The sequence below is a fragment of the Thermobia domestica genome, chromosome 6 (genome assembly GCF_964235325.1).
Source record: "Thermobia domestica chromosome 6, izTheDome1.hap1.1, whole genome shotgun sequence".
NCBI classification, from domain to species: domain Eukaryota; kingdom Metazoa; phylum Arthropoda; class Insecta; order Zygentoma; family Lepismatidae; genus Thermobia; species Thermobia domestica.
The window spans coordinates 131,088,143-131,115,701 of record NC_137459.1 but is presented as its reverse complement, the minus strand read 5'-3'; the positions used below and the strand labels follow the sequence as shown (position 1 = coordinate 131,115,701).

The window sequence follows — 27,559 nt, the reverse complement described above, 5'->3', positions numbered from 1 at the left end:
CATCATAGTGTTCGTAAAACATAAGTTGTTTATTATTGAATGCAGAACGTACGTCAACACTTTTGCTGGAGTATAGTAGAATACATAACGTCACGATTTTTACAACTTTAGCATTATAAAAAAGGCTCAATGTCATCACCTTATAAAATTTGTGCATGTCTAATGGTATAATAATTGAATCTCTTCAATCTAGCATGAGGTCGTTCATCTACGCGGTGCAAGCTGAAAATTGTTATAACTGTGTTTTTAATACCCGCACAAGTAAACTGTTGTAATTTGATAATCTCTTCTTGGATAAGATTTGAATAGAAAGACATTATCCTTTTATTTATATTTTGATGTAAATTAACCACAATTATTTCGATAAAGGTATACAAATGCATACAAACTTAAAATGATATGAAATGAAATCTTTAAGTTTTACGTCCCACGGTTATGCCGGTTAGGCTAAAGGTGAAGATGAGAAATGAATGAAATGGTGGAATGAAGAAAGTAGAAGGAAACGGGAGAACTCCGAGGAAACCCACACACACGGTGTTTGTCCACCACAAAGTCCACATGGCACGAACTGAGATAGAGCCAGGGACACCAAGCACCGAAGGTGAACGCTCTACCATTGACCCCCCGCGCACCAGCATACAAACTTAAATCTGCTATAAAAGAAAAAGATAAAGTCAAAATTCTACTCATCATACTTTCTTTTTCTGAAGCAGAAAGAAACAACTTACTTTATTACTACATATATAAATCATTTCGTATTTTCATAGGGTAGATTTAAGCATAACAGTAGTTCTTTCTAAACATGCTTTCTAATGATATTTCAAACATGCTAATATTTAACGTTGCATTAGGTTACTAGATGCAGTAGTGCGCTCTTCAAATGATCAAGTGATCGGAACGTTTACCTTGATGTCTCAAGAATGACACTCATACGAAAAATTCATTTTTAACAGTGCAGATTCTTTTCTTTTTAGTTTAAGAATTCATTTGTTCTCTAACTGAAGGTTGTGTAAGCTTCCGAAAGAGAATGTAGCTGGAAGTAGGGATACATCTACTCTTAGGGTTGTAATTTGAACAGTAATTATGACGCATGTAGATTAATACTCAAAGCGTCTTTCCAAATATAGCGATAGACGTTAGCACATGAAGACATGATTAAGTAAATTATGGATAGTCTTCATGCTTCTGAAGCTCGGGTTTTAATTACTGATTTATGCTGAAAATTTATCAAAAACTCTCATTATTCAAGACAGCTTAGTTTCGATTTTTCTTAGCTCAGTTGGTCAATTACTCCTGTGACGCCTTGTGAAATAAGGGGGGAAATGAAATATATAAAATAAGTGGAAATAATTTGTTGTAGTTCGGAAACTATTACGTAATGTAAAATGATAAAGAAAATCATTAATGATTATCTCTGATTAGTATAAATCTGTCTCAATATTTCGTAACTTTCGCGGTTTTCGTCACTAATCGAAATTCGCTTCGGTGCATTCATTTGTTATTTTCCATATATGGAGAATCACAACCCCTCTGCTCCCCAAGTCCCACCCACTTATCGAGCACAGTGAGTCTGGCTTCCAGCTGATTAGCGAATCAATCTTTGCACTTCGAACCATCGGTTCGCGGATGAAGATTTGTCACAGCTGGAAATATTAAGTTAAATTATGGTGTTTTAAGTTTCGGCATGTTATATTTTATACTTTGAATCTACAAATGTCTTAAAAATGGAGGCTTAGTGTGCATATTATTGATTTTTCAGCCACCTAACAGTTAACCAATCGCAGAGGAGCTCACTCTTTTTAAAGGGTGAGGTTTCGATGCTCGTTTGGTTAGCCATATTTAAATGGCCAGCCATTAGGTGGAAGGGCTGGCAAAACCGTGAGACATAGGACGTGTACAAAGTTGTTGAAAGTTGGAGGAACGTGTGTTTACCATCTATAACAATGCAAGTTGCCACTCTTTTTCGAGAAACTGCTACGCTCCTTGGAGCTACAATGGAAGCGCAAGACGCTCCTGGGACGGAGTCACAAGGCTTAAAGTTGTGAGTAAACTCAACCTGTCATTTGTAAACTAACCAGACTGCATCAGTCAGCGGCATAGAGTAGCAGGTGCAGAAGACTTGTGTGTTGTGTTCTTATTGCTATTTAATTTTTAGACGGCATAAAACATGCAGAAGGTGGTGCATGACTCTATATGGCCAAACTTGGGCTTTAAATGCCCAGAAAATCATTACTACAACCCCAACATGGAGTTCAGTATAGGGTAAGAGCGAGAGGATCTGGCATTTATTGTTATTTAGAATTAGAAAAGAGAGAAAAGAGGTGTCAGTATCCAAAAATCAAGTATTCTAACGAAACCCTTAATAAACAAAATCTAGCGTCTTTCATTCATGTTCCCGCATTGTTTACTTTTCGTTAAGCCTAATTCACTCGATAACGTATACTACCCCATATTTGATGTTTGGGGAGGAAATCGATCTATATATTGAGGTATCTCGTACTATTGTCTTGATGTTGAACAGAAATTTTGTGAAAACTTTAACATGTTAGACTAAAACGTACAGGTTATTCTTCCTATATACATTGAGTGATTGTTTACATAGTGTTGTAATGATCAGGAGAAGGGGTGTGATATGCATGATTAATAGCGAATGCTAATCTATGGTGTTGGGTTTGTTTACATTTTCAATTTCATATAGAGACATTTAAAATAAAATCTAAACCATTATCAGAACTAGTTGGAGGTAATTTTTGAGATTTCTTGTCTTCGTTTCCTGTTCAATTTGCGTTAACCTTTTGGTTAGAGAGATACATGATACAGGGTTAAGATATGCATAGACACATATGAAGATTTATTTCAAGTAGGTTTTATAAATTTAAACAGTAGGTTCGGCAACTAATCGAAAGTACTTAATATAGTAGCGAGGATAAGTAGAAATTGAATGAAATATTTTGATGACCTACAGTTACACAATTTAGGTTAATGGAGATTGGTCATAGGTGCAAGTGAATTGTTATAGATGAAGTGGTGTAATGTTATTGTGGGAAGAAACTGGGCTACCCCGAGAAGCCTACTATGGCCTTTGATCAAAATAGAGATCTCCCATTAAAGGTGCACGCTCAACTATTGCGCCACTCGGTAGCGGTCGTTGGTTTAGAATTCACGAACTGTGATTGTGAAGGTTACTCTCAGTAAATCAATAACTATATTACCGTACATTTGTTCTAACTTCTTTTCATTACTCATTGCAGTTTTTGTAGTAGCTTTCCCATTTAATGCAAACTTTCGAACAAATATATGTACAAGGGTATAAAGAGATTTTTTTAAAGTTTATGTTCAGTTGAAACAAATGCATCAAATAATTGTGATTTATTGGCGTCTTGATAGTATTTTGGAAATTTTTATTCCTAAAAGTAGTTGATGGAAACCTTTTTCCAGTGGATGCTTGTTTTTAAGTAATGTACAGGTTATGGACATCTTTTCAGCGCGCGATAATATGGCGTTATCGTTACGATTTTTAACATTTGTGATTATGAATTTTTAAGACCTCCAATCGTTGGTAGTCAATCTAGTGCTGTGGCCAATTTGCCTATGACCTTGAAAATGTAGTAGGTGGCAGATCTTATCTTCTTGCAATTTGAGGTTATTTATTCCACAGTTACACGTACTATAATTGCAAATGAGTGGATTTTACAATAATAAAGATATTTTATAGTCACATAATAATAGATTTCAGGCGTTATTGAGAAGGTTCTAACTTAGAACGGAAACTAACAGTATTTTGTTGTGTCCCTGAGTCTCCGTGCGCCCTTGTACAGAATTGCGATAAATCATTAAAGAATAATTCCTGTTAAATAATTAAGCAGTGTTGCCAGATTATGGTAACTAATGTTTCATGAAGTTTTTATTTGGTTGTTTCCCCACAATTGTTATGAACGACTATTAAGAAATGGAGTCCATCTATGAAAGATTCCTATGAAGAATGAAAGTAACATCCTTCATTGTCAACTGTGCATTGCGAAGTGTCGATAATACATTTCAAATTGATGGTCATGGTATTTGTTATCGTTAAATCTAAGTAACTATTTCTTACATTGCCTTTCTTTGGGTTTTAAAAAAAATATATAACATTTATTTATTATGAAAACGAATGGAGGAAACAACTTATTCTTAACACATCTCTTCCCGTATAGGCGCGAATTCAATGGTTCACAAAGAGTGAAACAGTACATGACTGGACCAAGATTGGAACCCGAAAGCCTGATTGTTATACAACCGTGAGAGATGTTCGAAAAGTGGACACTGGATTGTCCAAGCACAACAGGAAGTTTTGGTACAAGGCATGTTTCCGAGTGGAAGGACACCGACTTCAAGAGTGAGAAGGTGTATGACTATTGAGGAAGCGGGCTAGGTAGCTTAGTGGTTAAGGCATCGGCACGGTACGCCAAGGTTCCAGGTCCGAGTCATGGTTCAGTCATGCGCTTTTTCACTTTTGATGGATCATTATTTTATTTTATTGAACTCTCATTAAATTCATGAACTTGTCTTCAAAATTTGCCCATATCACGTAGACCTTTTATTACTGCTAATAAGTAAATTAAATTTCGTTACTGCAGTAGTAGTATTTAAAAGCAATGCTTCTTCCATGGTAGATAAAAAATGTAAACTTACTGCACATTATCAATTTATGACTATGAGAAGAGATTATTTCGGATAGCCTGTTATCGAGATACAGGTGCGTGTGATTACGGGAAGGGGAGTACTAAATCTTCAGAGAATACATGTATATTAATAAAAGTTAGTCATAATTCGAGGTAGGCTAAATATAGGATAAAATTTGGAATCAGAGTAGAGGTATAGACTTGTAGTTTCACCGGAACACTATATAGACATGATACCCTTTAAACGTAATATTTATTTAATTTGTTTAAATATATTGTCAGTAAATTCAGCATTTCAATCCTAGTGCTAAATCATATTAGTTATACTTTTTTTTGAGCAACAAACATGCGCAGCCACTCTCCTTCCCTTTTAAAATAAGCCTTGTACTCGCACTGTACACTCTTTTATTATGTAACGTTGCAGCATTAGGATGGATTTACTTTTCTAGTTGCGGTACCATTGCTGTGTAGGTATTCTAGTGGAAGTTAGGTTGCCAAGAATCATCCACACGTTTCAGTGGAAGCGCGCTATCCGTTTAACTACTCTGAGCATCATGTGAGTGCTTTTTATATTGAACTTTTTATATTGAAGTGTAAGAAAGTGTTGGAAAGTTTGTTGTGTATGCGTATTGAATCGAAAGCTCAGAATGTATACGGTAATTGATAAATTCTGAACGTGGAGTATTCACGGTTCTGTCTTTCTCAGTACACGAGTACAAAGGAGGATATCTAACTATACAATGTGGCTTCTGATGCGTAAATTATGGTGAATCATAGTACCGGTAACAGATAAGTTAGGAGGATTTTGTCGATAGATGGCTTTTATGCATTATCCACAAAATTCTAAACAATAGTAAAACTTCCTGTTGGACTCTACAGTATTAGTAGTGTATTCCCGGAATTCGTTTAGATAGAAGTATGTTCTTTAGCCTTTTATATTCTTTCAAGTGTCGAAATGTCTTAAAAAAAAAAAAAAAAAAAAAAAAAGTTTGTAATGTTTTCAACGCATTAAGCGAAGAATAACATGCAGGCCTGTGGTCAGATTGCTTCGCCTTCCATTCTTGCTGAGAGCAAAATCGTCTTTAATGTTTAGTCTTGTAACTAAGAAAGCCAATTGAATGGTCTTCTCTCTCTAGACTTAGTACACTTGGCTGGATTTCTTTTCTCGCGGGGGTAGTCTGGTGCAAAGCTTCAGGCTCACCATTCCCAAACTTTTAATTTTATGGTGTAAAGTAAGATGCCTTTCGTTTCCGTTGTTACAGAACACAACCTTCAATTAACGTTTAACTTGACTCTTACTTTCCGCGAGAATTTAGAAGATATGACAGAACCACAGGTTTACCATTCGCGATGAGTATATATACATTTTTAGCTAGAACGAATCGTTCATTAAATTTGAGTTTGTGAAATTGCTTATCTATGCATACTCTAAACTAATTACTGTGATAGTGTCGCGTATTTTCTTGACATAGAAAGGAATAGTGGTGTAGTATGTTATCAGCACAGCATTGAAATAATATATGGTTCTGTGTAACGCAGTGCAGAAGTGCTGCCTTAAAGTGCACGACTTTTAGGTGGTTCCCTTTGTTTCGTTCCTGATTTACTGATGACATACCTTCATTTTTTAGAATTGCCCTATTTAGTATTGTGTTTTACATCTGATTAGAAACCATTTTATTTTATTGCTTTGAATGTAGTGTAGCTGTACAAAACTTAAAATGTGTGGAAACAATGTACATTTGGTCCACATTTAACAAAAGAGGGATGTAATTTATTTGGGCCCTAAGAATATTTTTTTTTTGGTTAAAACTAATACAATCCTCATTACAGAGGATTTTTTTTTTTTTTTAAGTGATACGCAGAATAAATTAAATGTATTTATTATAAAGTTCCAGGTTTTTAAACATTGGTTCAGTTTGCAAGGTATATGGATTAAACTCTGCGTTTGAAATGTGGTTTATTTTCGACAATTATAGTGGAAGTAAGGCTTAATGTTCAGTATGGTTGGTGGTTGTAATTTCCAAGTTAAGTATGAGAACAGGTGTTGTTGCAAAGTAACGGTGAACTCGGAAGTTATATGGCGATTGGATTCATTGATCGTTGCATATGTAGTGTATTAAGGTGTTGTTTGTACTCTAGTCTTAGTACTCCATTATTAGCGGTCGTTGTTAGTGCTAATCTCCACAGTAAATTGGGATATCTCGTTCTTTAATTCTGTTCAACATGGGACTGTTATTTGTCGAGGTGGTACTGTTACAGTGTATGTTATTGATTAAAAAAACAAAAAAAAAAAACTTACTTCTATTTACTTCCTGTCTTTTCTTGGTTGATTGGAATTCAACACACCTCTTCGTAGCGCCAAGGCATACAAGATATACAACTACAGATTAGAGTGAGATCCGAACCACTTCGGTAATTAAACTCAGGTCTCCCGCAGGAAAAAGAATGCTATCAGAGAGCTTCCTATTATTATTTTTTTTCTTCTTTCAAGTTTATTACGGTATGCGGTAGGGATGCAAATACTTGAAACATGTCAAAAAGGAAAATAATACCTATATTTTTCCAATGCTGTTTTCCTGGGATTTCCTTTTATAAAGTTTTAAGTTAATGTGGAATCAGAAGTTCATCCCATTCTTGAAGGGAAAAAGTGTTCTAGTGTTAAAGGAATTGGGTAATTTCATTGGATGAAAGAAATTAAGAAAGGAAAAAATAAATAAATAAATAAAACATTAGAAACGATGTGTTCTTCAGTTTCATTTTAAAAATAACTTCAGATTACCTTTTGTTTCGTAATCTGTAGAGCTGCGTTGAGTAATGCTCAGTTACAAAAGCCTTCTGTTCAAAAGATTGATGATGTCAGGGAGATAACCATACACTTGATTATACCAAAAAAAAATTTTTTTTTTTTAAATTGTCCTACTAGGAATGGAAGGAACAAACGTGTTATGTACACTTATCTCCAAAATTATTGTAGCATGTCTATAAATATGTTGTTGTAGGAATATAATTTGATAATGAATTTTCCCGGTATTTCTTACAATGTTAGCGTGTGTATGATCAGCAAAGACACGTGTGTGGGAAATTTCATGTCAAAAGAGCAGTAAATAAGAACGATAAAACTTTCTTGTCCATTTAGCAACATTTTGTTTTACTCATTTTAATTTTCGTATTTATAATTCTTTTCCTATGAAATTTACCACAAATATACATTTCCCAATTATACACATAGTAACATAGTATCAGTATTAAAAGTTCCCTGCAAAATCATTATCAAATTATATTCTTACAAGAAGACAGCTATAGATATGCGACAATCATTTTGGACATGAGTGTACATAATTACACAAATTCCTTATTAATTATTTCTTTTGTCCGCGTTTCGGACAACAATTTGGTACATCAACAAGGTAGTGTTTTAGGACTTTACTTAACAGGTAAATTTTCCTGTGATTTTTGTTCTCAAAACTGATATAACTGTATCTTTTATAGCCCTTCCTATAATAATAATAATAATAATAATAATAATAATAATAATAATAATAATAATCGTTCATGAACTTAGTGTTTGCTGAAACAAGTGATTAATAAGGAATTTGTGTCACTATATACAGTATCCCGATCATAATTTGTTTCATGGAATTATCGTTTATAAAATTTAAGTTTAAAACCTAAGTTAGTGTCATGTTTCAAGCACTAAAGTTTATTCGTCGTCAGAAAAATTCGAAAAAAAAAAAACAACAACAACAACAAAAAAAACATGTTATGATCTTATTTTTCTATTATTACGTGGACGTGAATACACTTCTCGGTTTATAAAGTAAGGAAGAAGTTCTATGATTATAATAACTTATACATGTGGTTCGTAGTTTCTTGACTTAACTTCCTTCAATAACCAATCATTTCTTCTATGTCACAAGTACTCACATTAGGCTCTTTAAAATAGTTGAGAGCTCGTAGAAACTTTTACTTCATTAGAAAATATGATATTAACCGCATATTTAATGTGTTTAAAGATTTTTAAAAGATGATTTGATATATTTCCCTACGATTTTGCTCTCGTGTACCAATGATGAAATAGTGACACAAGTAAAGTATTATTATTTTTAAAATTCGTATATCTTAGTGTTGTATATTTTAGTGTTAGGATGCTGTTTTTCATTGCAGGTATGTTTCAAGCCTAAACAAGGCTAAGGTAATGTGATATTGTAGCTCATATCGTCCCACTTCGAAAACTGTTTCAGTACAATAATAATAAAATGCCGTGCTTTTATGGCTATTTCAGTGTTCGCGCTAATATTACTTTCTTCGAGCAAATTTGGAATTCGCAGCCCATGTTTATTAATTGTAGAATCAATCTATTTCAGGAAACTAACTTGGTAAATGAACAAGCGAGGTCTACAGAGCAAAAGTTTAGTTCTTCTCATAAGAAACCTACTTTTAACTAAGGTGCAGGAATTCAATTTCAGTAAATAAAAAGAAAAAATATGCACCTGTGAGATAATTCAAGTATTAAAAGTACTTTGTAGTTGTTATTTTCAGAACAAAGGAAAACAGCGCAATGTCAAAGATGAATAGGGGTTTTAAAAGATGTTCAGTACGGTTTACCCTGTTTTTGCATATGTTTTGGCTTTTAACGTCCCTTTTCCGCACCGAGGCAGTATGAGACAGAATGCATTAAACCTAACATAACCATCAAGAGACGCACATAGAATTTGGTCTGCTCAGTAACTTAAGAACTTTCGATACAAGTCGTTATTACGAACAGTTAAAACAAGTAGATCCCTGTTGCGTATACTATTCTTTATATAGCAATATATGAAGTAGTCAGGTTTTGGTATGTTGTTTTATCATCGTAGTAGTTTGTGTTTGATCAATTACGTATTCATAGATAAGGATTTTTTCGTGATAAGCAATACCCCAAAATCTCTGACAGTATTACTTCGTTCTGTTCTCTTATATTGAAAAATATGCAGGGCAAAGAAATATGCGAGTTAACACTGTAGAGCACCCCGCTGCTGTATTTTATTAGTGGTAGTATGGAAATCTGTAGAAAGCTGACATGAGAAACTTTACTGTCATTAATAGATAGATTTCCCGTAAATTGAATACCTTCGCAGTAAAACTAAAATCATTCTCTTCGATAGAATGAAATCCACACTTTTGCTTCTACTTATTACTGAATAAAGGATAAATGCAATATGTATATCAGTGGCTACATACTTCTGTTCTGTAAACGAATATCTAAACTTTACACCTCTATTGATTGGAAAGCGTGATGAAATTCTTTTCAATAGTTAAAAAGTTCCGTCACGGAATTAACATTGACTTGCATTGAACGATAACAAGCGAAAGACCATTCATTTTGAACCATTGTATATTGCCTGTACCATTTGTATAAGCAATTATAAAATTAAGTTAATTGGATGGGTTAAAATTACAGTGGTACAAGTCATATTTTCTTTGTTTTCCAAGAATTAACGCAAAAGGTACTGTAATTAATTCGGGAACAAAACAGCTGTGTTTCCCTTTATTACTAGAACTCCCACTGGATCTGTTAACGACTGAAGCTGTGCCTTACGTTTCCTGTTGACAAACTGACTTATTTATATTGTTTTTTTTGTCTTAGTATTTCTTTTTGAAAGAATTTGCACCACTCTAAGTTTAAATAATCTTAAATTGTCTTATGCAATCAAGTCAGTGAGTCAGGAATAAACGGATAAATTTTAATAGCATTCTGTATATTTAAAACTGTGTAATTCTCTTCAAGCAAAGATTGCCTTAGTCGTAATTGACTAGCTCGTACATGAATGCAGTTGGTCCCCGAGATATTGACTGTCAAATATGTGAGGTTCCATACTTGCGAACGCAAATTTAACCTTGACACGACGTCTAATCTTGTCGTAAAAGGTCAATTTTATACGCCGTCTTCCAATTAATGTGCAGGGGGTCCGGGAAGTGGCACACTTTTAAATTAGTGCGAATATTGGAAGTCTGCTGACGCCTTTATGTTACTTCGTAGTTTATACATTTTAACGGTAGTTTAATTAACGGCTACACATTGAACAAGGTAAAATATAATGGAAACTCCGAAGTATAATTACATAACATCTAAATACTCTTTTGTGGCCTACGTTAGTCATAGATTAACGTGTATGTATCGGATATATCTATACATGATAATTTTTGAGTTCAGTAAGCTTCTTACGATTAATGAAAGCAAAATACACTAAATTAAATAGGAAAAGTTGCGTGGTCGACTGGAATAAAACGCTAAAAATAATTAAGAATTATATATTCTAATCATATGAGGTAGATTGCAATACGTTTCTGGTATACTCTAGTTTCAATACAATTAGGATCTAGTATTAAATTATTTTTATTTTAGTTGGTGGCGTTCCCATATAATATTAACCAATCAATATTTAAGGAAAGGTAACTCCTTTGGCAGAATATTTATAGTAACCTGGTAACCCTGGCCTTGTACTTCGTACGTAGAAAGGTAACAGGAGAGGCATGATAAGCATTGTAGCTCTGTGAAATAAACACAATTCGGCGTTCTTTGTTGGTGTTGTTTTCCTAAATATTTGTGGTACTGAACGTTGTGTACTTCTTGGAGCAACATGTTTTCATTGTCGAAACTTATATTCGCGCTAACTCATTTGGAAACACGCAGACTGAATTTCGGGAATCATTCCCGATATTAATGTTGCAAACAAGACAAATAGTTCGTGTTTGTGAGGTCAGAAGAACATGAAGTATTTCGGATCAATTTTAGTTTCAAATTCAACGAATGTCTGTGTAACGTTTGTGAAAATATGATACTTTACAATTCATGACACGTTAAGTAAAATGCATGATTATCCTTACCTTATTGCGATTATATACGAAATAAAACAAATTCACATCTGTCGGTGGTCTCAAGACATCCTCAACCCAAAAATCATCAAATCATCTTTGTGTATTCGATGATGCTTTGAGCCATTTATAAGAATATATAAATAGACGGAACTGTAGAATTTGGTGGCTAAAGACTTTTGTGTTATTCATGAAGATCTTGAGTAACGATTGATTACTTCTGATGTGCTATATGAAGGAGCTGTTATAGGGTGCAGATTTTCTTGTGAAATCGTTCAGTGAAGTGTGTCTGTATCGTGATTTTATTTCTTGACTTTAAAGGAATTAAAAATACGTTCGAACATGATGATAGCAGGTATATATCAGATGAAACGATACGTGTGTTTGTGATAAGATAATAAATAAGGGCATATGACTCCACATTCCGCTGATTTTTTTTGTGGGAATATTTCAGAAAGAGAGGTTACAATCTTTTGCGTTTGAACTCAGAGAAGAGAGACAGAGAACGCAAACGACTACCAATACTACTACTCACATGAGAAAGAGTTTAAATAGGTGCCGCGAAATCCTTTCCAACATTTATTCTGAATCCAGGATTGCTATATTAAAATGAATTTTCTGTCAAATGCTCGGCTTTATCTTAAAACTAAGTTCTTCGTTAGTAGTGCGTTACTGTTCGTATAATATGTCGTCCTTAGAAGACAAATAACAATAAACATAAGCTGCTGCTTTATAGTGTTTCCTTTTCCGGTAAATAAATAAATAATCGGTTTTAGCAAAATGAAAGCTTTTAGTTATTATTGGCATCGAACGTCGCACTTTATAACGCTGTAAAAATTGTTTTTTTCTCGAAAAATATGCATGAGAATTTAGCTTACTCTAAATTAGTCATTTTGTTTAGCTCGACGTGATCTATTGATTGGTGTATCTTTTATCTTTAGAGAATGTTATTATTAAACAAAAGGGGAAAAATAGTTTGATTTCATCATAATTGCGGGTTATATGTCATTAATCGTACTATGATGTCTTGCTGGTGTTCTACTATATCTTGATGAAGATATACTTAAGAATCAGTTTCATCTTAATGGCGAAGCGTGATTATCGTACGAAGTTTTGTACGATGTTTATGTTTACACAGTACGACCTTTTATGTTTGCAAAGTTTCGTTTTTCTTGAAAACTTCGCATGAGAGTTTACGCTCACGCGTATCGTTTTGTTCACCTCAGCGAGATCTGGTGCCTCTCTTCTTTGAACTTTTTTTTTTTTCGTTAAACGCTAATAATATAATAGAATTTGTGTCGCTGCTAGAATATAGCTGGCTCGTAGTCCATCAACCTGATATGATTAAATGAAATAAATATTAATTTTAGATTCTTTTTTACGTTCTTTAATTTTTTTCCAGTCGGCCACAGTTTTACTATGTGTACTCTCCTTTCTCTGAGTATCAGAAGCTTAGTGCACTTACAGATTATTACCTACGGATGTCTTCAATAAACACACATTAACTTATGGCTATACGTGGGCTACAAGGAAGATTATCGGGTAAATAAGATAGATCGATTTTCGAGAAATAAAATTACATTTTGAAATTTTCATTGGTTTTATCTCAGTAAGGTTTTATTCACATTGCCTTAAACGTTACTGGATATTAACCTCAAGGTGGTTTCACTTTCCGGACATCGAGTATGACCTTGTAAACATACTTCTCACAAATATTGTGTTAAGGATGGGCACTTTTTGAATCGTGTTCACATGATGGTTGATGCGGCAGAGACAAGTATTAAATTATGTTAACGTGGCGCGTTGGGATTATATTCTAAATCACTTGGATTGCGCTTATGTATTCTTTTGTTCCTTTCTATCCATAACGGGAAACAACGTCAAAGCAAAAGAAGATGTAAAAGGTTGCAAACGGACAGACGAAATATCTTTCGACATGTGCTAGGTTTCCGTAATACACGTTTAACTGAAATAACTAAATAAATAACTATAACTAAATAATATATAAATAAATAACTATAGACGATATACACGCACATCATTTTACAGCTAGTAGTGTTAAATAATATTTACTGTTAATAATGTACATTACATTTAAGTCAGATCTCAATGGTAAGAATTTGTGTTTAAGTGCGTGTAGAGGCGATCATATGAAAATTAAATTTAATTAGATTTGTCTCATGTCCTATAGTTAATAGAATCTGGATCTTCACAGAGAATATAAGTCGGGATTATGCGCACCTAAAGCGCGAGAGTTCAACCATTTTGCTACCAATATATCCTACATAATCATGATTGGAAAAGTTAATTTCATAGTTTTAGAAAATATATATTCGAATATACCATATAATAGATTACTGTTTAATTTAACATATACAGTGGTTGGACAAAAAAAAAAAAAAAAAAATCTAAAACGTTTGCAAAAGTGTGAAAATCATACCTAGTATGATGTGGGGCCTCATTTTGCGTCCAAAAAAGCTTGGATCCGACGTGGAATGGACGTATACAGCTCCTGAATCGTGGTGTGTGGAATTTTGTACCAATGTTCCTCCAAAACATGCTCCAGTTCCGTAAGGGATGCTGGTAAAGGGTAATGAGATCGAACACGCCTTTCTAACTCAGACCACAATGGCTCAATGATGTTCAGATCTGGTAATCATAGGACCCAGGGGAGGTGTGATAGCTCCTGGTCATGCTCCTCAAACCATGATTTCACCGTTTTTGCAACGTGACAGGGTGCCAAATCATCTTGGTAGATGCCATCACCATCAGGGAACAATATTTAGACCATGGGTAGAACCTGGTCCCCCAAAATGGCCTCATACGCCTTAGCATTCATCACTCCATTCAGAGCTATGATGGGTCCTGCAGAAAACCACGATATCACTGCCCATACTGTAACAGAACCATCACCATGCTTTACAGTTGGGAGCAGACAGTCTGTATCACAGGCCTGCAACGGTGTTCTCCATACGTAAACACGACCGGTTGTTGGAAACAAGGTGAAGGTCGATTGAGCGGACCACATTACGTGTTTCCACTGCTCATGAGTCCACGCCTTGTAGTCCTTGCACCACTGGATACGCCTCTTCGCATTTACTTCTGTGACCAGGGGTTTGGCGATAGCGGCCCTGCCATGTATTTTCATTTTATGAAGTTCCCGTCGCACTGTTTTCGATGAAACCGGGTTCTGTAGGCCGGAATTGAGTTCAGACGTAATTTTCATTGCAGTGGTCTTCTTTTTAGCTGCTACAATCCGTTTTAATTCCTCTGGTCCCTATCTCACAGGATTGTCTTCCGACCACTGTTGTGCTTTGTAGACGTCGTTTGCCCATGAATTGTGTATGCCTTCGTAACATTGGACGCACTGCATTTCGATACCCGCACAATAGTTGCCACTGAAGCTCCAACCAGACGGGCACCAACGATCATGCCTTTTTGGAAGTCTGTCAGGCCTCCTATTTTACCGTACCACTTTCACACCACGACACTCACAGATGAACTGGTTACTGATGATGCAAGAGGAAGGTCCACATGATACATTGAAAACAGAACACGATCGGCAACCGCAACACGTGTTGTACAGTGGAGGGCCAAACTTACGTGTCCTGTACGAAGTGTTTTTCGATTTTTTTGTCCATCCCCTGTATATCTGTTAACTATAGTTGTTGAAAGCTGTTCAAAACCAATTTACAGTTGCTAAAATTTTAACACAACAATAAGATATGCATTAAAAAGTAGTCGTACGGCAAGGTTAAATAGGGTACAGAAGAAGATGGTTTTGCTTGCCAGAGCACGTATTTGCTAATTACTGGAAATTATATGAGAATTATTAACAAGGTAATTACCGTATCAAGGAGACAGATTTTTACGAGTGTTATCATAGTCTTTCGATTCGCTTTTTTGTTATTCTCGAGATTGAATTACTCGGAAATATGAGGATGAGATTTCATCACTTTCGATATTGATAGAGTTGCACTTCTGCAAAAGTGTACATGTGTGGTTCCAAGCAATATGACTTCTCATATAGTACAGAGGGCATGGGCCTTAACTTCATCCTTCATTTAAATCTTGTCTTTCGGAGATGTTTCCTATAACACTTAGGTCACTACTAAGCATGTGGCCAATTTAAGTTCCAATTGTTGTGCATTTGTTTGTAACTCTCCGTAAATGAAGAGTAGTGGAAGAATTGTGTTATTCTTGACCCATTCATTCTGTCGTGCACCCAGTGTCGGGATTGTGGCTATCCCGTCGCCCAGTGTTTCAGAACTGCAATAGCTTCTGGTCCTCCAGGCTTGAGGATGGGCTCATCATTCTTTCCTTAAATCCCCTGCTGCGGATGATCGCCTAAATCGCTAATCTGCCTCAAGGGAACGATGTTATTCTACAATATGATGCCTCGAATGAAGGTGACCTGATTTCTGTTGTGACTTGGCAAAGATTGTATTTATAGTCCGGATTTCCATTTTTTTAATTATTTTGACCTTGCATTGATTACATGGATTTTATTTTGGATTTCTGGGGTCTTGTGATGGCAGAGTGAAGCTCGTTGGTGCGTAGCTGTACTGAATGGAGTTACGCCTTGAAAGGGAAAGCTATGAATGTGGCATGTTGGAAGTCCGAAGAAGTCTGGCCCTTACCATCAGCCGGTGGGACGATGGTCTCCTTAAGAGTACCTATCAGTTGAGGATAGAAGTGGCGCTAGCTCCTCGCAGATTAAGCCTGGAGTCATCGCTCAGCTCCCTGACAAGTGTTGTGGTAGGTAGTACCTTCCCACTTCGTTGGTTCCAGAACTATGACGGGAAATGGAGGAGATTATGACTATTCTCAAACCATTGCACAAACGAGAGATAAACTATACATTAGAGAAAGTGAACGAGGCAAAGATTGTGGAGCATGTCTCACGATATTTAATGGAAAGGAAGAAACTGCTGATAGTTTGTGTGGATTTTCACAGTTTATTCTGCTGTGATATTTGCAACATATTGCCGCTGGAACATCTCCTCCGGGACATATTCGCAAATTCAGAAATCTAATTCTCCTTGTACAATTAGTAAATTACAAACAATCTAAATGCATAACATTGGGGGCAGTCCCAATACAAGTTGAACCGATCATTAACTGAACATCAGCAAAGGCATGATTAGTTGTTTTGACCTTCGAAGCTTTACGGAAGCTGAGAACAAGGATAATGACTTGAGCGGAATGTTGCACAAGTTAACCGAATGCACACACTCAAGAGTGGCATACTATAACCGACAGATTCACACATCATTACGTTTGGCATACCAGACCTACCTGCCAAACTTATTGTGGCATATTGTCGCTTACAGGCACATTATCGCTTAAAGAGGTTGTTTTAAATGTTAGCATTTTGGCCACTCATCTTAGTCATCCAATGCCTCTGCCTTCCGTGGCAATTGTTCTGACGCAGCATGGTGCGATACAATGTACGACCCCGCCTAAGTGTGCAATTTGTAAAGCAGAACATCCACCTTGGTCTCGTGACTGACTGATATTCAAGGAAGAAAAAGTAATTCGTGAACTTATGATTACCGAAAAGATTTCTGCCGCTGAAGGCAAGCGCTGCGTCAAACTGGTACACACTTTTGCCTCTACGTTTTCATCTGTTGTGAAATCCACTCGTTTGCAAGGAACACCCACTTGATGCCAGCACTCATACGTGTGATCTTCCTGTTGCGTCAGCAGTGAACACTTCACAGCAGTCACCAATATCCATTGCTTCTCAAACCAGCACTCTTCTGGAGAACTTTCTGAGGATTCTGCTTAACGGGCCTAGAGGGAAAATCCGTAAAGAGTACATCAGCTTCCGCGTGAAAACAACGTAAGAAGTGTACTGCCACTATTGAATCAATCCACATCGGACCTTTCAGTTGAACGATCTGTTAAATCTCAGCTTGTTGCTTCCACCACCTTTACTGTGAAACAGAAACCTCGACGTCAGCAGCCTTTGAATTTTCTGGATAAGAAAAAGCAGAAAACACTCATCACACAGAAATACCTCTATGATGGAAGGTATGGTGGAAGACGATCTCGATAATTTTCTTTTTAAAGATGAGAAGAAAAGGGGGAAACATAGTAAGCCTTCAGTCATTCTTCATTCTATCCCATAATGGCTCTTCTAGAGTGGAATATGAATGGCTACTCCACTCACTGCAATGAATTAAAACACCTTCTCTCATTTTCTGTCCCCAAGAAACTCACCTTACTTCTACTCGTTGTTCTATTGTTCCCCGCCATGACAAGGACGGTAATGATCATGCAACTGACGGAGTAGTAGTTGGAATACAGGACAAATATGATTCAATTTCCATTGGTGAATAGCGATTTCCAGGTCCTAGCTGTTCGAATTTTCTTTGGACAACCGATCACATTTTGCAACATCGACATCACATAGCCTGAAGACTTTACATCGGCTGATCTAGATGACATATATCGTTAACTCCCAGATTCAGTGAGGGACTTCAACTCTTATCATGAATTGTGGGGTTCCCCTCGTACCGAGCTTCGAGGTCGAGAATTTGTAAGTTTTCTCGACACTTCACATCTTATTAAATAATGACAGTTCAACACATTTTACCACTGCCATAGAAACATATTCGCATCTGGAATTTCTGTCTGCAACATGCGACTTGCAGTTAATCTTCAGTGGCGTGTCGACCATGATTTATGTGATCATCTTGTTCATCTTGAGAGTGCAATTCAGGATGTTTTTTGCCATCACCATCTTCTTTGATCTTTTGAAGATTTATACCACCACTTGGCGTTGTGGAATTTTACGTCAGCCATTTCTGTGGGAAGTGCGAGGTTTTATGTGCCTGTTTTTACACCAGTTTCTTGGAGATATGTACTTTCGAGTCCAATTAGGATTCATTCTCTCAGACGGCTATTTGCAAGAAAATGTCTTTCCACAAGGCAGTGTCTTAAGTGTAACTCCCTTTGCTGTGGCAATAGGTGGTGCCATGACACAGATACTAGCTCGCGTTCGTGGAATGTTGTATGCGGACAACCTGGCAATTTATTTTGATGTTCATGTTGTTGCTCGACAATCACAACTCACTCTGAACAGGCTTTCACTTTGGCCAATGATCACTGAATTTCTTTCTTCATCGACAAGACTAACTGTGTTTACTGTTATTGTTTACGCAACTGTGCATATCATTCAGATTTTTATCTGGGCTATACACGTTTGTCTTTCGTTGACAACATCCGGTTTTCGGGCCTTCATTTTGATCATCGTCTGTATTGGGTAGTCCATCTAAGAGAATTAAAATATCACTGTCTAAAGAGCACTCAGTCTTCTGAAATTGTTATCTCATATTGCTTAGGGTGATGATCGTACCCTAATCCCCTAAGGTTGGACTATGAATCAGCCGTACTTACCACGTTACCCCAACTGAACATCGTTCATAATCTTGACATACGTTTGGTGATTGGTGTATTTCATATCAGTCCTATTCCCAGATTGTATGTCAAAGCGCATGAGCCATCATTAACTTAGCGCTGTCATCGGCTGATGCTCTACTGTTTTGTTAATCTAAAATCATTGTCTCACCATACTTTATCGTTTGCACTGGAAGCTGGAGATCTCTACCACCGTTATCAGGCACGGCCCAACACTACCAGACTTTTTAGAATTCGTGCTGTGGAACTTTTGGGCTACCATGTCGTCGAAATTCTCTGGGTTTTCTACAAGGTTGGCTGGTTTAAACCAAAGTGGTTTAAACCTTTGTTTAAATCAGCTCTTAAAAAGAGTTTAACCCCCCCCCCCCCCCCCACAAAAGAAATGCTTTAAATCGTGTGAACTTTATGGTGACGTTTCCAGATATCAAACCATCTGCATTAGTTTTATCTTCTTTTCACCTGTTAATCATGGCGTTCCATGTTCAATTCTCGGTCGAATCACAACCCTTTTTTCAAATGTAAACCAAGTATCGGTCCGGATGTCACTTTAAGCAAAAATCATCTTACCTTGATATTACATAAGGATGTTAAGCTTAAACACACGAAACGAAACCAAATTATATGCCTGGATGTCTGTTGTTTTATAAAGAAGCCAAGGCTGCTTAAATATATTGATAGAAATTAGCAAAATTTATCTACTGCCTGTGTAGCTTCCAACATTAGTTTGGACTGGACTTTCAGTTTTAATTTAATTGAATGATATCTACATACTAAATTTGTAATTTAATGCCTCAGTTTTAGCGTATTGATTATGAAACGTTGACCATAAAATTTTACATGCGAAGCAATAACGGGATTTTTATCGTTATTGCTTTGCATTTCAAGTAATAACAGGATTTTCTCAATGGCTAAGGCGGGAGTTTCCCAATTTATACATAATTCTGTATAATTGTTTAATTTGTGCAACTGTTTTTTTTTTTTTTTTTTTTTGGGAGGGGGAGGCTTCTGAAATGCTCTTCACAATTATATTAACAAGTATGGAAAGATTGCAGTATTTTTGTCAGTTCTTCGTGAGTGAGTTGGCAGACTCATCGCATTTGTGGGCAATTAGTCCCGGTTTCGAGTCCAAATGGAGAACAATTTCTCTCGGATGTAAGCCGAGAAGCGGTTTGGATTCCGCTTAAAGCTTATGTGTCCCCTTCCAGCATAACCCCGTTGCTGCATAATCACACTAAGGCGAAATAAACTTGTTTCTGTCCATATGTAATATAAATACATAGAGCAAATTATTTAAACCAAATAAACCTGGTTTAAACCAAAAAAATCCGGGTTTAAACAAAAAAAAAACAGGTTTTTTGTTTTTTTCAATAAAAAACATGGTTTTTGCCAACGCTGGTTTTCTGCCTACTCCCCCATGGAAGATATTTCGACCATCTATTTCTTTCCATCTGGCCCAATACAAGAAGCCAAGCACCAGCCCTCAGGAAGCTCAACAAAAGATTCGCTCCCTCTTGGATCAGTTTCAAGATTTTACTGATGGTCCAAAGAGGCTGATTTTGTCGGAAGTATCTTTTTGAAACTACATGTACTTACGGTTGCAAGTTGACAAACTTGACGTTGTATCTATGCATGTCATATACGATGGATCTTAATCTGTTGCTACTCTCAAAGTGGTCTGAGTAGCCTCCTTGATGTACGCAGTAAATATCCGTTCGTCCAGCAAATCCTCCTATCATATCACAGATTATTAACACAGGGATGTGAGGTCCAACTCTCCTAGATTCCGAGCGGTGTTGGGATAGCTGGTAATGAATAGGGTCACGGTTCATCGAAGGTTGCTTCCTATGAAGGAAGAGAACTTCATCTCCCCATACCCAGCACGGATCTGCGTTCGCTATTCAGTGCTCAGTTGCATCAGCGCTGGTAGCTTGAATGGGGCTAGGCTGTCAACAGTAAATGGCATGTAATTAAACCTCCACTTAGTGTCTGGACCTCTAGCTCAAGTTCTCGGCAGGAGGAACGAATTCTAATATGACTTCGCATTGGACATTCACACTTAACATATGGATTACTGCTTTGTGGCAAAGACCAACCATTATGTGCGCTTATAGAGCTAGACAAGATATTTGACAACCGCTTGTGCATTGTGCTCATCATAGTGGTCTTCGAGCTGACTTTGCCTTACCAGCCGACTTATCAACACTGCTTGAAGATAACCATTGAACGACCTCCCAAGTTTTTGTTTCTTCGCCACCTACATGTGCTACCTGCATTGCGATTGTCACTCAACGCATTTTTCGTTTCCAGTTCCTGTGATAATCCCGACAAGTATGTGACTTTTTATCTTTCATATTAACTTGGGGTTTTCTTTACCCTTGCCGCGTAACCCTGGCAAGAGAAGATTAATATCCCACTGTTACTAATTTTGCCCTAGTATTTTTATCACTGTGTTTGTGTTTTCTATATTGTATTTTCTTCCCTAGCAGGGCTTATTACTGAATTTTACACATTGGCGGATGCAAAAAGACCTTTGTAGTAGAACGCACGCACTCCAATCTCTTACTCACTCACTCAACTCATTCATTTTATTGTGCAATAATATGTCTCTTGCCTCGTTAAAAATTATCTTTGGAGTACAAAATTTTAACAATGGCCACTACAGATAAATTGCGTGAAAGGTTTTCATATTGAAACTGCTTTCTAATACATATAGTTCATGGGATCAGTTCCAATGACCTGCTTCACAATAATTACTTAAAATATTTAATGACAAAGTGCCACAGCAGATGATCACTGCTTTACCTCATACATATTAGAACAATTTTATTGTAGTTACATTTAATAATGTTGTAAGTAATTGGAATTATATTCACAGGTATGTATGTGGCCTATCTCCTTTCCTTTTTATAATATTCATACATTTTCTTAAGAACTGACTCTGTAAAAATAACATGTAACTGAACACAGTTCCCTGTGCTGGTGGTTAAGTTGTCAGACTCTGAGGATAGTCTACATATGTTGGTGTACAGTATCACAAAGTAGCCAAAGATTATATCATTGGTATATTTCAGAAGAAATCTAATACCTTAATCTCGAGAGGGAAAACCCTATCCTAAAGCCACATTGCCACGTTAAATGAATCTTGTAGCTGTCACTTAAAAAAACTTTCAACCCGATCTTTCTATTTACTCTTTACGTGTTACAACTTCTTGAAGGCAAGAAAGGTTTCTTCACGCATGCAGCACTGCACTCTAGTGGACAAACAGTGAACCTCCTCATTAAAATCGTGTATTTTGGCGCACTTCCCCTCCCTGTTCAAAAGAATCCGTTGTTTCGGAAGCGGCGAAACTGTTTTTTCTTTTATGTCAGCGGGAGGGCGATAGCAGGTAGCAAGCAAGACGTCCCAAAAAGTTGCGCATCGTTCAACTCCTTGCAAGATGGAAAAAATATTTTATTACCCTTTCAAGACTATGTGTACACGGTGAAATATGGTAGGGTTTCAAGATTTTGTTATGACAGCTACAAGTTCTTCTAACGTGACAATGTGTCTTAAGTAAGATATGCCTTGACAATAAAGGAAAAGACCTACCTCGTTTAATTACCTTGGTAGCTATGTTACACATTCCAAAGAAAATTATAAAGTTTACAAAAATTTGGAGAATAATAAACTTCGTTCTGAAACCATCTTTAGTGTGATAAACTCTACGCAACGCTTCTAGTTTCATTGCAGCAGAAATTAAGTTTGTGAAACACCACTAGGTATACAAACTAGAATATCAAGTAGAATAAACTTATATTGCAACAATTGAATATGGAACCCGGCTCCACTACATCGGAAAATTAAGAAAGATCTGAAGAGATCTCATAAATACGAGGGTGATTCAGAAAGTAATGCCTCGAAGGCCCACTACTTGGCCAGTAGTACTAACCGAGTCTAATGTTATTTATTGGTACAAGTGCATGAATACAAATTGTGCTCAATAAGACCTATATTGTCCTCCAGTAGGTTTGGGAACTATACAATGTGGTGGAGAAGGGCCTGTTTGTGCGAAGTGATTTTGCATGGTGGTCTATGCACCTTCAAAATGGTCCGGATTCAAGCCCGGATGTGATTCGGAGTTCGCGTATATAGCAGTTCCAAATCTTCATAACCTCAGTGTTGCATAAGGATATAAACCAAAATCAATAAAGGAAGCAAATGACATTTTTCGAAAGTATGAAAAGAATTTTCTTCTCATTTCCCACTTTTCTTTTAAGTCAGAACATCGCTGTTCAGTAAATGGTAGTTAGGTGTGGTCGGACAAAGCAAAATATTTTCAAATGCAGTTGCACTACAGGGATATAAGAATTTAATGGATAAATATAGTGTAATTTTTTCTGCATCACCACCTACTATGCAACTGCACGATGGGAGATGAATTCAACGTTAGCAGACCCAGACACTTACTCATGTCTTTGTGAACCGTCTTCTCCAGTATGATTTTCATTTATTGTTCAACATCACTGTTGAGACTTTAGCAATGTGAAAAGTGCCGAATTGGTAGCAATGATCTAGGTACTTGTATCATTGTGCTGAATTCCTGTTTAAAGTGCTATCTAAACACCATTCTTAAGTTTGAAAGTTCTGCTAATATCAAGTGTTTATTATGAGACACTGTTTCGAGTGCTATCATGTATTAAAAGTCAATATCCACTACTTTCCCACGTAAAGCTTAAATATTGTAGCAGTTCTAGCTCATAATATTATCTGATGTTTTGATAGGTATCGTGATATTGCTCCGATGTACTTCTTAAACTTACGAGCAAAATGTACTCGCTATTCGCTGTAGTAGTGTAATATAGGAGGGTTGATACATAAATCGTTGTGACTGACTTTTTTTGTTTTTCGCGAACTGGATACGACACGAAAAATGTAAGATATACATTTGAAAGTTCGTAACATGTACGTTTGAATATTGTCATAATATGGATGCAGGGTGTTATTGCCAGAAAGAAGCGCTAGGACACTAGACAACAGTGTTTCATTATGATATGAACAACATGTGTAGAAAACAGAAGCACAATGACATCTGATATCACAAACTAGTATGGCAAGAACACAAGATACAAGTACACACTATTCAATAGCCCTCAAAGTAGTCACTTAGGTTATGTACGGGTTGTCAGCAATGGGGAAGGTGCTGAATACTATCACCTGCATGTGACTTGGAAATCTGTGCCACATCTCACCGACATGCTATTAAAATGTCTTTTTTGTTGGCAAAGCGTTTTCCTACTCTGTGGTTTCTTTCCTGGATCTGTCGCTTAAGCTGGTTCATACACACGTGTCCATATTTCGTCGACGGCGATGATACGATTCAACATGGCATGTCCTTCTTGCTGAAATCCCTCTAGATTGATGCAAATGTGTCTATTAGTGTGTTCACTTTTGTACTTCAAGTAAATGATGTGGCACCCACTTTACACAAATTTTCAGCATGTGTAAAGCCTTCTTGACAATGAGGCACACAGTCAGGGCAGGAATTCCTGTTTAACTGGCTAATTCCACCATTGTCCAGCGCCTGTCCTCAATTAAGCACTGTCCGAACACTATGACCTGTATATGTTTCTCCTCGGATAGGAGACGTCCACTACGGGGCAGATCAGCAGTTGACAGTCTGCTCTGTTTGAAGGCCTTCACTCACATCGCAACTCTTCAATATGGCAGGGCACACGCACTATTTCTTGAAGCTCTACATGGCACTTTTAGGGCGAAGGACGGCTATTTTCATGTACGCATATTCGTGATTTGTCACCTCCATTACCGAACACTGTCACTTAACAATCGAAGTTGGTTGTGTGGTCATACCTATCGTTCTGCGTTTATACTCCATCTGGTGGCAACATTTGAAGTACCTACTAGTACAAAATTCCAAATGTATATTTTAGATTTTTGTGATGTTTCGAATTAGCGGGATCAAAAATATTTGCCATGACTTACGAATCAGAGCTCATGGCATGAAATGGCATTATTATTTAGATTTATCTATGTATAGGTGATGTAAAGATATTGCCCTTATTCATTCTAGAGTATGCCATTTTTTTGGAAGGGGGGAAGAAGATATTACCTATCATTGTATAGCTATGATGTAGTTTAACAAGAATTTTGCAAATTGTATTTGTCGTTTTTATGCTTATCGTTGAAACATTAGCCCAGGTGGTGGTTTGCTTTGTACTGTAGACAATTATAGTGAACTGTAGTACGCTTTAGCTTGAAATGCAAGTATTTCTAAATGTATTCAAAATTGATATTGGGATTGTCAGCTTTACTGTTAGCGTAAAGTCTATGGAAGTTGCGATAGTACACTTCGTAATTAAAACAACAGTAGGAACTTACAGGCCTCAGTTTTACGGCAACTTCAATCTTTGATATTTACCCGACCTCTTCAGAAATATTCCGATTCTTAAAAGGTGTACATACAGTTTTGATCCAAAATCTATCCACATACCTTTCGTTCGTAATCAGTACGATTGTATAAAATGGAATTCTATGTTCTTTGAATCTTTCAAGTCATACTTAAATGTGTATGTATGGCGATATTTTGCATTATTTCCTTTGACGTTCATATTTGTAACTTCGATTGTTGTTGGAGTCAATCTCCAGATTACATGCTCGCCACTAAAATAATATGACACTAAAACAAAAATTTAGTTTTGAAAACAGAAAACTAAGAATCTACTACAACTTCTTTTTTTTAATACTTTGTGTACGTAACTTTAAAATATGTATGTACAGTCTTGTTAACAAAAACTGGTCATCCAGTCTCTTTGAGAATCTCTGTATTATTTCATGCAGTCTGAATTAAATCGAATAAGTGTGAGTTTTCTTTGATAAGTTCTTTACTTACAGCCCAATTATTAGAATTTCCTGCATGCAGCTGCAATAATATGGTCTTCTAAAGAAAGGAGATTGGTCAGGATTTTTTTTAACAAGACTGTACGTAACTTTTTTCATACATTAGCACATCTTAGAAAAAAACATTTATAAATGGTAAGCCTCCGACCTGTATTTGCTTGTGTATATGATGGAATTATACATCGCGTACACAACTCTATATTACAGGGTGTCCACTGATACTTGTAATACTGGAAACTTGTACCCGATACTGGAAATACTGAAAATGTACTGGAAATTATTGTACAATACTGGAGAGAAATGTAAACATGTCTTTTTGAGTTCCTTCAAGATGGCAGCTCCATCTTCTAGGTGTAGCTGATGGTGGGGCTAACGGGCTAACCACTGAAAAACTAGCTAGTTCGAGAAAGAAAATGAATAGTGTTTTTAATATAAGGGTTTTAAAATGTCACCTTTTAACTTATTTTATATGCAGTTTGTATTGATTTAATATTTATAAAGTGGCAATACAGTAAGACCTCTAAATGTATAAGTGTGTACATTAAATAGGTTACTCTTTGATATCTGTACAGTAATTAATTGGCCTTCTACTTACCAGTGTTTTTGTACCAAATGTAATACGAATGTGTTAAAAAAAATAAATAAATGTAAGTGTGGATTACAACGGACATTCTGGGAGAAATAACATTCAGAAAACACTTTTGGATATTTTTCTTTCATCTTCGATTTTAACCCAGTAGTTTCTGTGCATTGTTCTATTAGGATATTGAAGAATGTTTTTTCAACATATTTTACAGAAAGTTGCAATACATTTACAGAATATATTGCATACAGTCTTATGTGACATTCGCTTTTTTGTTGTTGTTTTGTTTTGTTCACCGTAGTATACTCGACATTTTTCTAACAGGGCACTGGAATTACTGGAAATATCCAAGTCAGCTCCAGTAGACATCCTATATTATCATTCTGAAGGTATTTTGCACTGTAGAGTTTTAAGATGTTTGAGATATTTGTGAGTTTGTAAAACAACCCCTTCAAATTCAGAGCATTTATCATTTTTAAGTTATTTTCACACTATTACATAAAGAAACACAAACATCATTGCATGCGGATGCGCACCACTAAAAAATTGTTTGTACTAGTTACTTTACCAATATTCTTTAAGATTCGAATTCTACTTAGAAATTACTATCACTATAATACTTTCTGTGTGTCCTCTCAGTAATTTCGTAATGTTGATTTCATTGAAGCATGAATCGTTTTCGTAACTGAGATTGTAATTGGTTGCAGTTGGAGTTTACGTAGTACTTGAAACATGTTGGTTGACTTAATCCTACTGCTAAGAGCTGTAATTCTGTAGCTAGCAATAAAAATAACATAGAAATATAAATAAATAAAACAATTAAAAGTAAACCTCAGAGCTTCCCAAAAATGCCAAAAGTTATGACAAAACTATTGCTACACATGGATATTGCAAGTGTCTAAAAGATGCTCTTTTAACTTTTAGCCAGTTTCATTTTCTAGTACATGCGCATTACCATTTGAGGTGAATTTTTTTGAACTTGGTCAGAAACAGCAGCCATAATTTATATACTTCATGAAAAAGCTTTCACCTTTTTAAGAGTTGTAAGGTCGCTTCGCGAACTGTTGAACTTACTCATACAAAATTTTTCAGTTAATACCAAACTTTGAATAGGATCACAAGCAAGGAAGGTTCTAGAAA

The 27,559-nt window shown here is 36.2% G+C and overlaps 1 protein-coding gene across 7 annotated transcripts in view; it reads left to right on the top strand.

The window, feature by feature from the left end:
- The first annotated feature begins 1,550 nt into the window (after nt 1–1,550).
- Tdg (Thymine DNA glycosylase) overlaps nt 1,551–27,559 on the top strand; it is a 126,670-nt gene continuing 100,661 nt past the window's right edge. For 4 of the 7 annotated variants that reach the window (XM_081762109.1, XM_081762106.1, XM_081762108.1 and 1 more), the window contains exon 1: nt 1,551–2,041. In XM_081762109.1, the coding sequence (XP_081618235.1) occupies nt 1,944–2,041 (98 nt within the window). In that variant the 5' untranslated portion in view covers nt 1,551–1,943. Of the gene's footprint in view, nt 2,042–2,072; nt 2,263–27,559 lie in introns of those variants that run through there. The other 3 variants (XM_081762107.1, XM_081762105.1, XM_081762111.1) reach the window with 2 other exon arrangements.